General features: G+C 43.9%; 1 protein-coding gene across 3 annotated transcripts in view; it reads right to left on the minus strand.

The window, feature by feature from the left end:
- Positions 1–15,852, minus strand: part of LGALS12 (galectin 12) — a 177,620-nt gene that overhangs the window by 60,410 nt on the left and 101,358 nt on the right. For all 3 annotated transcript variants that reach the window (XR_013601008.1, XM_078660445.1, XM_078660446.1), the window contains one exon: positions 3,479–3,598. Coding sequence is in view for 2 of the 3 variants with exons in the window: in XM_078660445.1 (XP_078516571.1) it covers positions 3,479–3,598 (120 nt within the window). In the remaining variant the exon portion in view is untranslated. The remainder of the gene's footprint in view (positions 1–3,478; positions 3,599–15,852) is intronic.

The raw sequence follows: 15,852 nt of genomic DNA on the forward strand, positions 1-15,852 counted from the left end.
GAGAAGGACAGTAGACCTTTATACCTGCATTCAAATTGCAAACAACATTTTTGAAATGTTTCAGCTGCCCATTAAAGGTAAAGGAACAGGGGCTTCAATAAAAAGAATTGCCATGATGTGTGCAACAGCATTCATGCAGTAGCAACCTGGAATGGTGCATGCCCCTTGCCCCCCTACCCCCAATGCCCACAACCTATGTTCACAAAGTGGACTCTACACTTAATGGCACTTTTCACATTGTATATTTAGAATACCTTCTTTCTGGAGCTACTATCCAAATGATGTTTCGCGACCACAAAAACAGTTGCATACATGGTTACATCCGAATGTTTACTGTTAGAAAGTTGGGATGCCCGTTTAATTCCCCTTCTTCCTAATGATTCGTAATGGGTCGCAAGTTATACATTTGAGAATAACAATTTGACTAAGATACATTGCCACTTTGGGTTTGGTAATTACAACGTAGTGTTTTTTCAATGAAGAGAAGGACGCGAGGTGGCAAGGAGCAGAAAGGGGAGCGGCCAGGCAAGGGAGGCGGCAGAAACCCAGGTAAGTGCCTTCTTTTTTATCATTTTAAAGCATTTGGGAGGGGGGAGGGAGCGTCGCGATGCGTGCTCCATAGCGTTTTTTCCAAAGTCCGTGGAGTTACACATAGAGGCACTAGGCCAGCTCCGCCACCCTTATGTGCACCAACACCTATGGTAGCGTAACATGAAAAGCAAACAGAACTGGATCCAAGCCTCTACCTACCATGACAAGGGACACTCAGCCAGCCGCCCTCAGAAAGGCGCCTGGTGCACCGTAAATGTATCAGTCTCTTCCATTTCCCAGTTCATCCTACAATTGACCACCATGCCATTCTGACCTTCTCTGCCTTGTCTACACTGCTGATTTGCCTAAAACAATGCTGACCAACGTAGATCCAAGAGATCTGGATTAAAGCCCAATTTTCAGAATACGCATATAAAATAAATGTACATACCATGATCCTAAAAGGAAATCATTTACTCAGCCAGTGGTTATCCTGAAAATCCTGCATGAATTTGGCCCTCCTTGATCCAGGCTGGACACCTTGGCGTAAATCATTGCATGTGCTAACATTCAAGCCCACCGCAGGATACCTTACATCGCTTCAACCTTTAAAACAAAAAAGGGCAGCGAAAGCTGTTCGCAAACTCTTTCCAAGTATACTGTTATGCACTTAAATAACATAAAAGCATCTAATATGTTGCCACATGATTATAAAGTCTAAATTGGCAATTTGCTTAAATTCATCCTTTTCTTACAAATGACTGAAGGCGCTCAAAAACCAACGAAAAGGAATAAATACTTGTATGATTCAGATATGCGCTACTGGATTCTTTGAGTAATTCGTGTAAACTAATGCATGGTGGTTCAACTACCAAAAAGGGGATGGGGAATATTGTACTTTATTTTTTTAAATCACAGCTACCAGTACCCTTATACATAAACATATTTCATCAACTATAACGAGCAAAATACCTATTTTCATAATAATTCCAATCAGATAGATTGTGATAAACTATCTCCCAAGTAATTCCTAGCAGACTATCTCATTCAACATGTGCAGATAGTATTACTAGCTCCAAATGCATCAGAAACCAACATCGTACAAAGCCTTGCGTGCTAGTGTTTCCTATCGTTTACACTAGTGTAAAGTTAAATAGGTGTTGATCGTTACTGAAACTGAAACCATGTAGTTTACCAAAATGGACTTCCCTATAATATAGTTGAAATGGAAGCCATTCATTTTAATGTGCTTCTATAGCTATGGATCTAGGTCTTTAACAGTGCTTAATTTGAGCCTGTGGTTTCCTGTTCGGCACCAGCACTTAATTGTTGACACCAGCACTTATGACAGCTGCCACATGGGGGCGCTGTTTGTATAATTTAGAGATGAGCAGAACAGCAATTGTTTATTAATTCAGTATGCATTAAAAACTAATAATATCTGCCTCCCGAACTATTTTTATAGCCTTGTGGACCTGGAATAGGCTGAATTGTCACACTTGTAGCAGTGTGCTGGTTAGGAGTTATGTAGTTTCAGTCATTGGCAATGCTGACAGTGGCATGGGTGATGCAGGCTGCAGAGGCCTCCTGACTAGCGCCCAGGTACATATATTTTTTTTATTTTACAAACTAAGCACTGGTCTTTAATTTCTTGTCTATAAGCACTTTACGCATAACACTCACATGTTTAGAGTCTCTAAGTGAAAGATATATATATATCGTAGTACTCACTTATGAAGCGTCATTTTATCCTGCAAAACTTTCCCACATAAGATTTGCCTTCACGGCGACTCCACATCCTTGTGCGTAATTTATTATTGTGCTTTTGCAAGCCAGATAACTAGCTTTCATCTAGAGCAAAGGAGACCTGTTATTTTGAGTGATAAAATTCCCCAAAAGAATTTTCTTTTTAGTGTTGGTTGCCCTATGCCCTTAATCGTATTGTACTTTCTGTGAATTTACAGATTAGATACAGGTTTATCTTGAAACAAGGAGGGTGAAATCCAGAGAGTATGCTCAAATTCAGAGCAATGCGAATGCTGCAACGTATTGCATCTTATGAATATGGATAGTTGAACCACCGTGCATTCGTTTACAGGAATTACTCATAAAGATTATAAGATTATCCCATATTAATATGTTTGGATTTGAGTAGTTGATAAGTCATACAAGTATTTGTTGCCTTTCTATTTTATCCTTTTTCGGTCCATTAAAAGAAGAGTAAAAGTCTAAACCAATTGCCAATTTCGACTTTATAATCACGTGGCAACCTATTAGATGCCACTGCAGCTAACTAATGCCATCACAGATGATGACACTCAGATGGATGGCATTCTACCTCACAGGATGCACCCAAAGAGTCTGCCTGCCCCACCTTCACCTTGCACCCTAAGCACACCACCTGCGGAGCACTCTCAAGGCTCTTCCCTCAGCCCCACCCTCTTCAATATCTACATGACGCCACTTGCAGACATCATCAGACTACACACCAACATCATCTTCTATGCCAACGATACCATAATTGTCCTCTCACGCTCAGTGAACCCCACACTGACGAAGACCAATTTCCAAAATTGCATGCAGACCATCGCAACATGGGTGAGAGACAACTGCCCCAAACTCAACACAGACAAAACGGAAGCCCTGATCTTCGGCAGACACCGCCTGCTCAAATGACTCCTGGGGCTGTATTACACAATCATTATTTGCACTCGGCGCAACTTTCAAAAGGTGAGTTGGGCGCAAACAACGATAATGCACCATATTATGGTAAAAACGTTAGTTGCATAACATACAGGAAAAGAATTCATGAACTTGTTAATTATAAAGGCTGAAGAATTTATGTCCTTGGGCATGCAGGTAAAAATATACAGGAGCACAACATTTAGCACTAGTACCATATCACAAGAACTCCATTATGTCTTAAGGAATTTAGTTGATACTTTACATTGCTATTGATGAATCCGATGGCTTTCACTAGGACATCACCGAATATTCCAAGGGTATCCACTCTCTCCATAGGTAGCCGGTGGGGGTACTCCATAAAGTGATGGCCATTGACACTCACCTTTGGGGAAACGTTGATAATGTCATTCACCACAAACCCATTGTACATGATTTTATCAAAAACCCACCAAGGCTACTTAGGGGCAGGTACAGCAAATCAACATCAATGTATTTGCAAGGTGCTGTGCAAGCGAAACGTGCAACAGGATTAAAACCATCTACTGGGGTTGGTAAACCCTCCTTATTTGAATTTGAGAATATATATATATATATATATATATATATATATATATATATATATATATATATATATATATATATATATATATATATATATATATAATCTCAAATTCAAATAAGGAGGGTTTACCAACCCCAGTAGATGGTTGCCACTATATCAATATCCGCAATAGCTTTCTACAAAAAAATTGCTTTCACTATTAGGCCTACATAATCAAGGAAACTATATGCAGAATACTCTGCTGCTCTAATGGAGTGACCACCCAGCAGACATTTCTTATATTGGTATGAACTGCTGTTACAGTGGTTCCTGTCAATGCATTGAACGTGTGCCATGTGGCTCCGTCAACATGACTATTCGGTACAGCACATTTTCTATATTTTTATTTATTTGGAAAAACAAAATCCCAAAACAGGATTTTGTTTAGAAAACAAAACAAAAAAAAACAATTACTTCATCACTATTTGAGTTTTTTCCCATGGCGAGAGAGTAATTGAAATGCTGAAAAGTATGTGAAAGTAAAAACCTGTTCAATACTCCACACACTCCAACTAGGGCGGGTAGACTAAATGACCAAACTTCAATGGCCCTTATTCCGTCACACCTTCAGCAGGAGGCCTCGCCATCATCCACAAAAGCTTTCTCCGACTGACAACCTCCAACTCGGACAACGCCTCACCGCCCCCCCCTCCATTGAACACCTCCACTTCAAGATCCAGCCCCACCCCAGAAAAACACTCTGCGGGACACTCTCCTACAAACCGCCCGACCCTGCTCCCCATTCAGCAACGCCATCGAAGAAGACTACATTGCTCCCCACGCCCTCGCCTCCACTGACTACATACTGCTTGGAGACCTAGACTTCCATCTAGACAACCTCAGCGACCCAAACACCACCGCACTCCTAGAGAATCTCGCTAACACTGGACTGAAGCAACTCATCTCCACCCCCACCCCCACCCACACCCACACGGCAGGACACACTCTCGACCACATCTTCGCCGGAGGACACAACATTAGCTTCAGGAACACCACACAACCTCTCTGGATGGACCACAACTGCGTCAATTTCTCCTTCTCGAAACCCACTGCACACAAGCTCACGCAACGACACGCAGAAACTTGGAGTAAAATCACAGAAGACAACCTCACCTCTGCCCTCAGCTGCACTCCTCCCCCTACCACGACAGACGTCAACACAGCAACAAACTACCTTCACCAATGTATCGCCAACTGAGCCAACACTCTCGCCCCCCTCCAGAACTCCGCCAGACAACAACAACAAAGCCACCTGGTTCACCACAGACCTCTGAGAATCCAAGCGCTGGTGCGGACGACTGGAGAAAGAATGAAGAAACAGCGAAACCCCGGAAGCACGCTCAACCTACAAGGCCGCTACCAAGGCACACCACCTAATCATCAAATCAACTAAGATAAACTTTATCCAAGACAGAATCCTCTTCAACTCCCACAACTCCAAGGAACTCTTCGCCATCATACAAGAATTCACCAGACCCCGCAGTGCAACTACTGACGTCCCTACCTCCCAAGACCTCTGCAACAAACTCAGCTCATTCTTCCACCACAAGATCAGGACGCTCTACAACAACTTTGACGACCAAAACCATGGCACCAACCCTACAACTCCCACCAGCGACGGCACCCAGCTGACCCTCTTCACCTGGACCCCTATCACCAGAGAAGACACTACAAAGACTATGAATAGCATCCATTCCAGAGCACCCACTGACCCCCTGTCTGCCGCACATCTTCCACAGGGCCACCACCGTCATTGTACCAGAACTACTACGGACTATCAACTGCGCCCTCGAAACAGCCACGTTACCAGATGACTGGAAACACGCCGAAGTCAAACTCCTCCTCAAGAAGCCCTCCGCAAACCCAACTGACCTCAAGAACTACAGGCCCATTTCCCTTCTCTCCTTCGCCGCCAAAGTCATCGAGAAAGTCGTCAACATCCATCTAAAGCACTTCATAGAAACCAACATTATCTTCAACTCCTCTCAGGAGACCAACCACATGGCCTTCCGTAAACTGCTAAATACCTTGTTATTTATTCCCTTAGCTGGTGAAACTCCTTACAACTGTTGCTACTAGCGCTGTGATGCCTCCGCAGCAACCCCAGCACCTAGATCAATCCCCTAGCTGGCACTGACATCTGCACCCTCCTCAATCAAGGCCACACTGCAGCCCTCATACTAATAGACCTCTCAGCAGCCTTCGACACCGTCACCCACCACAAACTAGCTACCAGACTCCACAACGCCGATATCCAGGGAACTGCCTTAGACTGGATTTGATGTATACTCTCAGGCAGAACACAAGGAATAAGACTTCCGCCCTTCCACTCCGAACCCACAGAGATTAGATGCAGAGTACCCCAAAGATCCTCTCTCAGCCCCACCCTTTCCAACGTCTACATGGCCTCCATTGCAACAATCTTCAGAAAACACGGGCGTACCATAGTATCATATAACAATGACATCCATCCTCTCCCTCACCAAGGAACCCAACTCCACCAGGCACAGCTTCCAAGAAGGAATGAAGAACGTTGCATCCTGGCTGAGGAGCAGCTGCCCGAGGCTCAACACAGAGAAAACGGAAGGTCTCATCCTTGGGTCCACCCCTTCTGCTGGGATAACACTTCCCCACCCCCAGAAACCCACTACCCCCATGGACCACGCCCGCAACAGTGGCATCATTCTGGACTCCTCACTCACCATGAACCAGATATTTCCAACCTCTATTCCCTGGAACATAAAGAAGCAAATGCAAACAGATGGTCAGCATTCAACGTGATTCCTCCAAACTGAAGCAAGTTAACCTATAGCTACTGGAGTTGCCTGAAATAGTGTTTTAAGTACTGCTTGCCCACATTAGCTTGTTGTCTCGCTAACACATTTACACAATAGTGTTCGGTAAATGTGGGCAGTGTGGACCATGTTGCAGCTTTACGAATGTCAATTATGGCAATGTTTCCTAAGAAAGCCATAGTAGCCCCTAACTTGCAAGTGGATGGCGCTCTAAGGGGTACGGTTAGAGTTCTTTTTGCTTTTGCATAACAAGTTTGAGTGAATTTAACAATCCACATTGCAATACCGGATTTGAAGATAGGATTGCCCTTGTGTGGTGGTGCAAAAGCAACAAAAAGTCGTTTAGTCTTACGAAATTATTTTGTTCTTTCGATGTAAGATAAAAGTGCTCTTTTGACATCTAAGGTGTGTAGAGCTCGTTTGGCAAATGAATCATATTGCGGGAAGAAAACAGGTAATTCTACCAACTGATTTATGTGAAATGCAGATACTACATTAGGTAGAAATTTGGGGTTTCTACAAAGAACCACTTGGTCTTTGTGCAGTTGGAAAAAAGGTTCTTCTATGGTTAGTGCCTGTAGTTTACCCACTCTTCTCAGTGAAGTAATTTCAATGAGGAAAGCGATTTTCCAAGAAAGAAACTGTGGGTCATATTTATGCATGGATTCAAAAGATGGCCCCATTAATCCTGTAAGGACTATGTTAAGTTTTCACACCGGGGCAGGTGGGAGCCTTGATGGTATGACTTAAGTCCTTCCATGAAAGCTTTATTTATAGGCACTCTGAAAAGATATTTTATAGCTATGAAGCTATTGCAGCTAGATGTAGCCGTATGGAGGTGTAAGCCAATCATGACTGCTGAAAATATAACAGGTAGCAGATGATATTTTGTATGGAAGCATTGAGAGGGTTGATGTGATTGTTATTGCAATAAATAACAAAGCGTTTCCATTTAGCTACGTAACAGGCTCTTGTGGTAGGACTTCTGGCCTCCCTGATGATTGTCATGCAGTCTGGTGGAAGGTTCAGATAACCAAACACTATGACTTCAGGAGCCAGATCGCGAGGTTCAGTTGTTTGGGATCTGGGTGTCGGATTTCTCAAAGGCTCTCTGTGAGGAGACTGGATGTTAGGTGCAGCTTTTGATGCGGGACCAGAGACGGCTCCAATAGGGTTGTGAACCATGGTTGACGGGCCCATGTGAGAGCTACTAGGATCAGTATGAGGGATGTTTGCCTGAGCCTCCGAACCACTAATGGGATGAGTAGGAGAGGCGGAAAGCGTCAGCAAATATCCCTGACCAGTTCATCCATAGTGCATTACCCTTGGAGAGCGGGTGTGGGTACCTGGAGGCAAAGCTTTGGTATTTTCCATTTTCTTGTGTGGCAAACAGATCTACCTGAGGGACTTCCCAACTTTGGAAGTATGGGAGGAGAACCTGAGGGTGAAGTTCCCATTGATATATTTGGTGCCTCTGTCTGCTGAGGAAGTCTGCAATCTGGTTGTTCATACCTGGGAGGTGTTCCGCTAGGAGATAGATTTTGTTGTGAAGGGCCCACTACCAGATGTCTTAGGCAAAGTAGGACAATTGGAGAGAGTGCGTCTCCCCCTGTTTTTGTATGTAATACATGTCTGTCATGTTGTCGGTACAAACTAAGACAGCTTTGCCAACCAGGTGAGTCTGAAATGCCTTGAGAGCTAGAATGATTGCAAGCAGTTCAAGATGGTGGATGTGGAGCAACTTTTGGTGTTCCCTTCATAGGCATGGAACTGTGTGGGGCTGAAGAGGAGCTCCACAGCCAGTGAAGGACGCGTCCGCTGTTAGTACGGTCTGTAGAACTGGGTCTATGAAGGGCTGTCCTTTTGATACATTTTGTGTTTTCCACCACTGCAGAGAGTGAGAAGTACAGTTGCTTACCAAAACTAGACCGGTTAACAGACCCTGTGATTGGTTCCACTGACTCTCTTAGCATTCCTGAAGGGGATGCATGTGCAGCCTGGCATGGGAAACAATGATGCAAGATTCCATCATTCCCAGTAGTTGCATATACACCTGTGCTGGAAGCGAGTGATTGGATTGAAACGGGAGAACTAAAGCCTGAATGTTGCGAATTCTGGCTGCGGTGGTAAAGGCCAGAACCTTTTGAGTATTTAATGTGGCTCCTAGGTCATTTTGATTATTGGCAGGCTTGAGATGTGACTTTAGAACATTGGCTGTGAACCCCTGGTGATGTAGTAACTGAACTGTTCTGCGAGTGTGCTGGCGACATTTTGGATACGTACTGGCTTTGATGAGCCAGTCGTCCAAGTAGGGGAAGACATGGATGTGTTGTCGTCTCAGGTGGGAAGCGACTACCGCCAGACACTTTGTGAAGACTCAGGGGGCAGTGGTGACTCCGAACAGGAGTACTTGAACTGGCAATGTTGACCCGCTATTACAAATCTGAGAAATTTGCGATGAGCGGGATGGATTGGAATATAAAAATAGACGTCCTTCTGGAGTAGACAGAACGCCTCCCTCTTGCAGAAGTGAAAATGGTCTGACTGTATATGAAGATTTAGTTCTCTGAGGTCCAATATTGGTCTGAGAGAACCATCCTTTTTTGGTATTAGTAAGCAAAAGGAGTACACGCCTGACCCGTGGTGTTGTGATGGTACGGGCTCAATAGCCCCTTTTCGAAGGAGAGACTGAACCTCTTGTTTGAGGAGGTGTAGGTGATCCAGTGAGAGTTTGTGTGACTTTGGGGGAATGTTTGGAGGATTGTTAGTGAACTCCTGGCAGTAACCAGAACTGATAATTTCCAGTACCCACTTGTCTGTTATGGACTGCCAGACGGGTAGGAAATCCGAAAGTCGACCCCAGATAGGTGTTAAACTGTCGGGGGGAAAGTAGGGAAGTCACTGCTGTATGTTGGAGGGGGCAGTGCATGTATTTGAGACTCTACCTTTGCCGTTGTTGCCTCTGTAACCCCCTATCAAGTAACACTTAGAGGCAGAGGGTTTGTTGTTGCCCTTGCACGTGGTGGTCTCTGAGGAGCTATTTCTGGATCCTCCGCAGTGGAAGAAGTGTCAAAAGGAATCATATGCTTGTGTTAGCTGAAGGGCTCCCATGGATTAGTTTCTTCATTTTTCCATTGAGGAATCTACCACCGGGCCAAAGAAGTGTTCAGTATGGAAGTTTGAACCTCAGGTTTGAAACCCGAGATATGTAGCCAGGTGTGCCTTCTTAAAAGGACACTGGCGTTTACAGCTCTAGCAGCAGTATCTGCAGCATCTAGGGAACACTTGATTGCATTATTTGAAATGAGCTGGTCTTCCCTTACTAGGCCTTGCGCTTTAGATTTATGTTCATCGGACAGAAATTGGAGCAACTGCTCCATCTCGTCTCAATGCGCCCTGTCATACCTTCTGAGCAGTGCTTGCGTGTTAGAGATGTGCCAGAAGTTTGCTGCCTGAAAGGATACCCTTTTCCTCAAAGCATCAATAAGCTTAGATTTTTTATCTGGGAGTGGAGCATCCCCTGTAGTTTGGGAGTTGGCCCTTTTACATGCGTTGGACACCACTAGGGAGTCCAATGTTAATTGTCCTTTTATGTACGCTGGCCAGATGGCGAAGGCTTGTACTTTTTATCTACCCTAGGGGTGAGAATACTGGCCCTCACGGGGTCATTAAATATGTCATCAACGTGCCTGATCATACCCTTGAGCATGGGGAGTGTGTGTGATGACGTTTGAGTGCCGCTAAGTGTTTCAAAAAGGAAATCCTCTTCAAGGGATTCTTTGTGCAGCTGTACCATGGTAGTTGGCAGCTCTACCCAGCAGTTCTATGTAACCTACGCTGTTGTCCGGTGGAGAGGGCTTGGTAGGGTAGAGGTCAGGATCATTTCCTGTGGGAGAGTTGGTATTATAATCTGCCCAGGGGTCTTGGAGTAATGGTGCATTGTCCCCAGCCACATACCTATTCCCATCCTCATCATCCTGATCTTCAGGTGTATGTGTGTGGTGAGTGCTCAGGTGAAACCATTAAAGATTGAGGCTGAGGAGAAGGAGATGGAAGGGGAGGAGGAGGATTAGTCCCAACATTCTTTTTCTTTAAAGACATAGGTCTCCTCTGTGTCAGGTTTACTTGTAAGGGTCACTTTTGATACGATATATCCAGTAGTTGGATGGACTGTTTCGGATCCGGTTTGATAGGCGGAGCATCGAAATGCTGTTCTTGAGATGGACTCAGCACGTCCGGTTGTTTCGGTGCCGATAGTTTTGTTGCAGAGGTTTTGGATCTTGATGATTTTGGATCCAAAAGTGTTTTCAGCATCGAAGGGTGCAGGCCTGGGCCTGACTTTGACTTCGATCCCGAAGGTTTCGTATCAGAGCCCATTTTTGGCGGCTCTGCTTGGAGCCGAAAGGCTTTTGGGTGTGTTTCGGTGCCGGGCCAGAGGAAAACATGGAAACATGTTCTTGGTGCCGACCGTGGCCCGGAGGCGGGGCTTGGACTGGAGCCTTCTTCAAAGGAGGGGGACTTTGGGGTAAGGGAGGATCTGTACTCACAGTAACGCTACCCTTGTGGGATTTCGTCGTCCCCCTCGGAGTCGTAGTCGGAGATGGAGATAGGATCCTGTTCTTCAACTGCTTCCATGGCATCTCCAGCTTCTTGTTCCAAATCCTATGTGAAAAGGTCCGGAATGGAACTTGCGTGTTGCCTCTGCATGTCCCGACCTAGGTCCCGACGTAGAGCCCGATGGTAGCGAAGAGTCTTCTTGGAGCGGAAAGCCTTGCTCGCGTCACAGTCCTGTTCTCTGTGCTCCGGAGACAAGCACAGGTTGCACACTTCGTGTGAGTCTGTGCGCGGAAACTTTGCGTGGCACCGAGGGCAGATTTTGAATGGAGTCCATTTCATCGACTGTGAGGCTGACCGACACGGGTACGACCGACGTCCTTCCGCGAGCTTCCATATCGAAAGAGTTTTTTTTTAAAGAAGTAAATAAGATAGCGGAGAATGGGATACACAATCGAAAACAATACAGTTGAGGGTTAGTGTCTTGCGCACCGAGGGAAACCAAAGAAAGGGTGTCAAACGGGAGCACAGCTATTCATGTCCAAACCCGACTGCGAAAAAAATAATCTGACAATGGAGTCGATGCCCATGCGCACAATCACTGAAAGGAGGGGCCACCTACCTCGTGACTTGAAAAGACTTCTTCGAAGAAAAACAAACTGCAAAGATCCGGAACCAACACTAGATGGCAGGAGTGTGCAAAGCATTTGATCTTCAGCTCACATGCCTCGAACATTGTTTTTTCCGAACCCAAGTTGAACTTACCGCAAACATTTTTGCAAGAATAGGGCCCATGGGAGTAGTGGAACTGAATATAAAAGTGAAAATGGTTAAAATATGTTTAAAAAAGAAAGTCATTCAATTAATGGCAAGTAATTATAATGGGGTAGTTTGTCACCCACATTAAATTACATATTAAGGCCATTGCACCTCACTGACACCTACAAGCAAAGATTGCACTAAAGCGCCTCCCACCCTTAGAACTTCCTGTTTTAGTTGACTCAAGTCCCCTAAATATTCAGTTGGCTTGGTCACAACAGAAAGGGAGGGAGGGGTTAATAATCTTGGTGAAAAAGCACTTGGGGTAATTCAATTACCGATACATAATTTTAACATTATCTTCTTGGGACATTTTCAGCATGATTAATTACACATTGTGCTGTAGCAAGCAATGACAGACTAGGGCAACTGAGTTCTCATACTGAATTACGTTTAATTTATTTGAAATCAGACGCTCTTCTTTTTCCCTAAAGGAGAGCACTTTTGACACCCAACACCTCCTCAAAGTCAATCTCCTGCATTACCCTGGAATGCATGATGACAGTAGAGGGCTTAGCCAATGTCACAGCCCTTCAAATTTCAGTCAATTACACTCACTGCGAAACTGCTAGGAAAGCAGACATTGCTCCAGCGGTTCTACCTTCTATTCCAGCTGGACAACCTAAGCCTTTTGTAAATGCCAAGGCTATTACTGAATGGAGAGTTCAGAGCCCTTCCTGGCTGGTCAATAAGTCACACACAATGAAGAAGCCACCCTGAATTCTGAAACCCTATCGAAGTAAATGAGAATTGCAAACTTCACATCTAAAGCATGCAACTCACCTCCTCAGGAGAAATAGAATTAGGGTGAAACATTGGGAAAATTACCTCCTGTTCCCTGTGGTACACAAAATGAATGCTGGGGACCAAAGGTGGGCCAGGACGGAGTACTAACATATCCTCAAACACTTGCAAGAAGGGATGTCTCATTGACAAGGAGACTAACTCCCCCAATCTTCTCCCTCAAATAATTGCTACCAGAAAGAACATCTTCAAAGTAAGCAACCTTAGCTCAACTTTTTGGAAGGGTTCAAAAGGAGATCGCTTCAAGACATCAAGAACCAAAGTGAGATCCCAAGAAGGGTAAACAAGTCTAGACAAAGGCCTCAGGTTCAGGAACCACTTAAAAAAAACTCCAAATTAATCCATTCTCATCCCGAAGATTACCTAAGGGCTCTAAAATACCTAATGGCTCTCCACTCTGTTGCAGGTGCAGACACCTTCAACGCTAACCAAACACATCCTGCACGAAATCCAACACCTTAATCAGCTCAAAAGACTGTCGGACCAAGTTTTTGGGCTCACACTATCTCCGGAATGAAGTCTAATGCCTTGCATAGCAAGGAAGCGTGGAATCCCTCCTAGAAGACTGCATAGAGGAAGTTATCCTCTCCAAGACCACCACCTTTATCAGCCTTGCCCTCTCAAACTTCAGGTCGTCATCCTGAGGGTTCTTAAGATCTTTCTTTTGAAGACCTGAAAAGCCTAAAAGGAGATGGGGCTACAGCTGAGCAAGGTCATGCTGGTGCTACCGAGATCTCTATAAATGTCTTTAACCTTAATTTGATCAGAAACTTGGGAAGACAATGGAAGTGAGGTGGGAGGGATAGAATACACCCTTTGGCAAAGGGCATGAAAGGGCACCCACTTCCTCGGCCTTGAACAAAATAGAGGAAACAGGATATTCTGCTACGACCCAAACATATCTCCCCTTGGGATACCCCATTTCTGACACATCATGAGAAATGCCTGCCTGCTCTGGCATTCGATTTCCTTTGAATGTAGATCATCTTCAAATTGAGATTATCAAACAGTCCTCCAGGCAGGGTAGAATGGCAATACCCTCATGATTTAGCACGCATAGCAGCGGTGCCCGGACGTTTGTAACCACCATTGGCACCAATTTTAGGCCGAAGGGCAGCACCCAGAGCTGGAAATGTGAAGAACCCACTGCGAAAGGCAGGAACATTTGATAAAATTGCTTGCTATATGGAGATAAGTATCCTGTAAGTCTATAATGGATAGGAAGTGATTTTCTGACACCAAAGAAATATCCTATTGCAAGAAGAGCATTTTGAAGTGAATAGTATTCACCCAGAGATTCACTCCCTTTAGGCCAAGTACTGGCCTATACCCCTAACTGGCTTCTGCACAAGAAAAAGGATGGGGTACATCCCTTGCCCCTTTGTGCCTGAGGTGCTGCCACAACAGCTCTTTTTTCCAAAATAGCATGAGCTCCAAACCACTAAGCATATCTTTTTGACACAATCTTTGGGGATAAGAGTATGGATGGTACCACAGTCTGGAGGTTTCTTGACAATTTCTATCACATATCTATCACAGTCTTTAAAAGAAATGTATGTATTTTTTTTAATCACTTAGAGAACTGCTTTTAAGTGACTTGGACTCTAGTATGAGGATACTTTGCATCAACATTCCCAAGGTGGATTTCACTGTGCTGGGCGAGCCTCCTCGACTTTAGATTGGAAGCCTCAGGGAGGCGTTGAGTGGAAGAGAATGTCATTGAAGTAACATCAACGAAGGCTCAACAACTCCTTTTACTTTAAGGGACAATGTTCCAAATAACTTTTTTGAAAAGCAGGGTCTGTAGGAAGACCAAACAAAAAGACTAATATCGAATTCAGGAAAACTCACGACTAACTGAGGAGTATATTGGACTTGAATATACAATATTTACTCATCATCCCTGAAAGAACGCATCTGCTTTTGTTGCAAAAACATAAGACCGAGTGATACTGTGTGCCAGTGTTATATAGTAGATTAACAAATAAGGGACCCTTTCTCCTGATCACTCCGATAACGCTGCAGTAAAGGAGGATTCTAGTGATAGGTCAACCTGAGAAAGAGGTTTGTCCCTTGATCCTCATTACGATAACATATTTAAGTAAACAAAAATAAGATACAGAACACCATCAGGTAAACATTTTTGTGATTAATTATTTTGTAGGAAAAAATTAATACAGCCGGGATCATGAAGTTATTTTCAATTCTACGAGTGCAACTGAGATAGGTTTGCAGTAAATCAGATGTGAAATGTTGCATATGTTAATCACAACGTTCTTAACATATTATAACTGTGGAAATTACAGTACGGCAATTTAGAAGTGGTTCGGAACTCTGTCACCATTAATAGCCTTTTTTTAAAAAAAAAGAGCCAGGCTTGCATAACATAAAGGGGAAGAACAGGTTTTGGCTGATTTTCGAAAACGATTTTGCAATATCAACTATTACACACTATTCAAAAGTAGGCTTAGAAGGAATACAATATTTCGCTTGATCCAGACTATTTTTTTTCTTAACAAAAACTGTACACGATGAGCTTCCATAACTCATTTTTCTACGCAATTTCATTCAGTAATGACTTCTACATGACAATCATTCTGTAAAACCCTGAAACATAACTAAAATTGCCCTAGTACTTTGCACAAAGATTCCCAAAAGTGAGGCATCAATCTCATGAGATTTAACATTTTGAGATAGTTCATGTATGCTTTTACTGCAGGACTTATGGATAGTTAAGTGGGAAGCTCCTACATGCAAGGAGGAGATTTGGGCATCTTGAAAGAAACAGGTCTTACATTTCTACCCAAGACTTTATTTGCAACGTTGATGAAACATTATATTAGATCAGTCTAATCTACGTCAAACCCTAGGTTCTTTGTCAATGTTTGAGGCCCTAATACTGGCTTTACTATACTTCAAATATGAAGCTCTGAAATTGAAATATAAAATTCTACAATTTGCAAGAAAATGAGTGTCTGAGTTCTTTAGTATATTGAGGACGTCGCTTTACTGATTATACCCTGTACATTTTTAAAACCCTTTCATTACCCACCAATGATACTA

Source organism: Lissotriton helveticus, chromosome 9, assembly GCF_964261635.1.
Source record: "Lissotriton helveticus chromosome 9, aLisHel1.1, whole genome shotgun sequence".
NCBI lineage: Eukaryota > Metazoa > Chordata > Amphibia > Caudata > Salamandridae > Lissotriton > Lissotriton helveticus.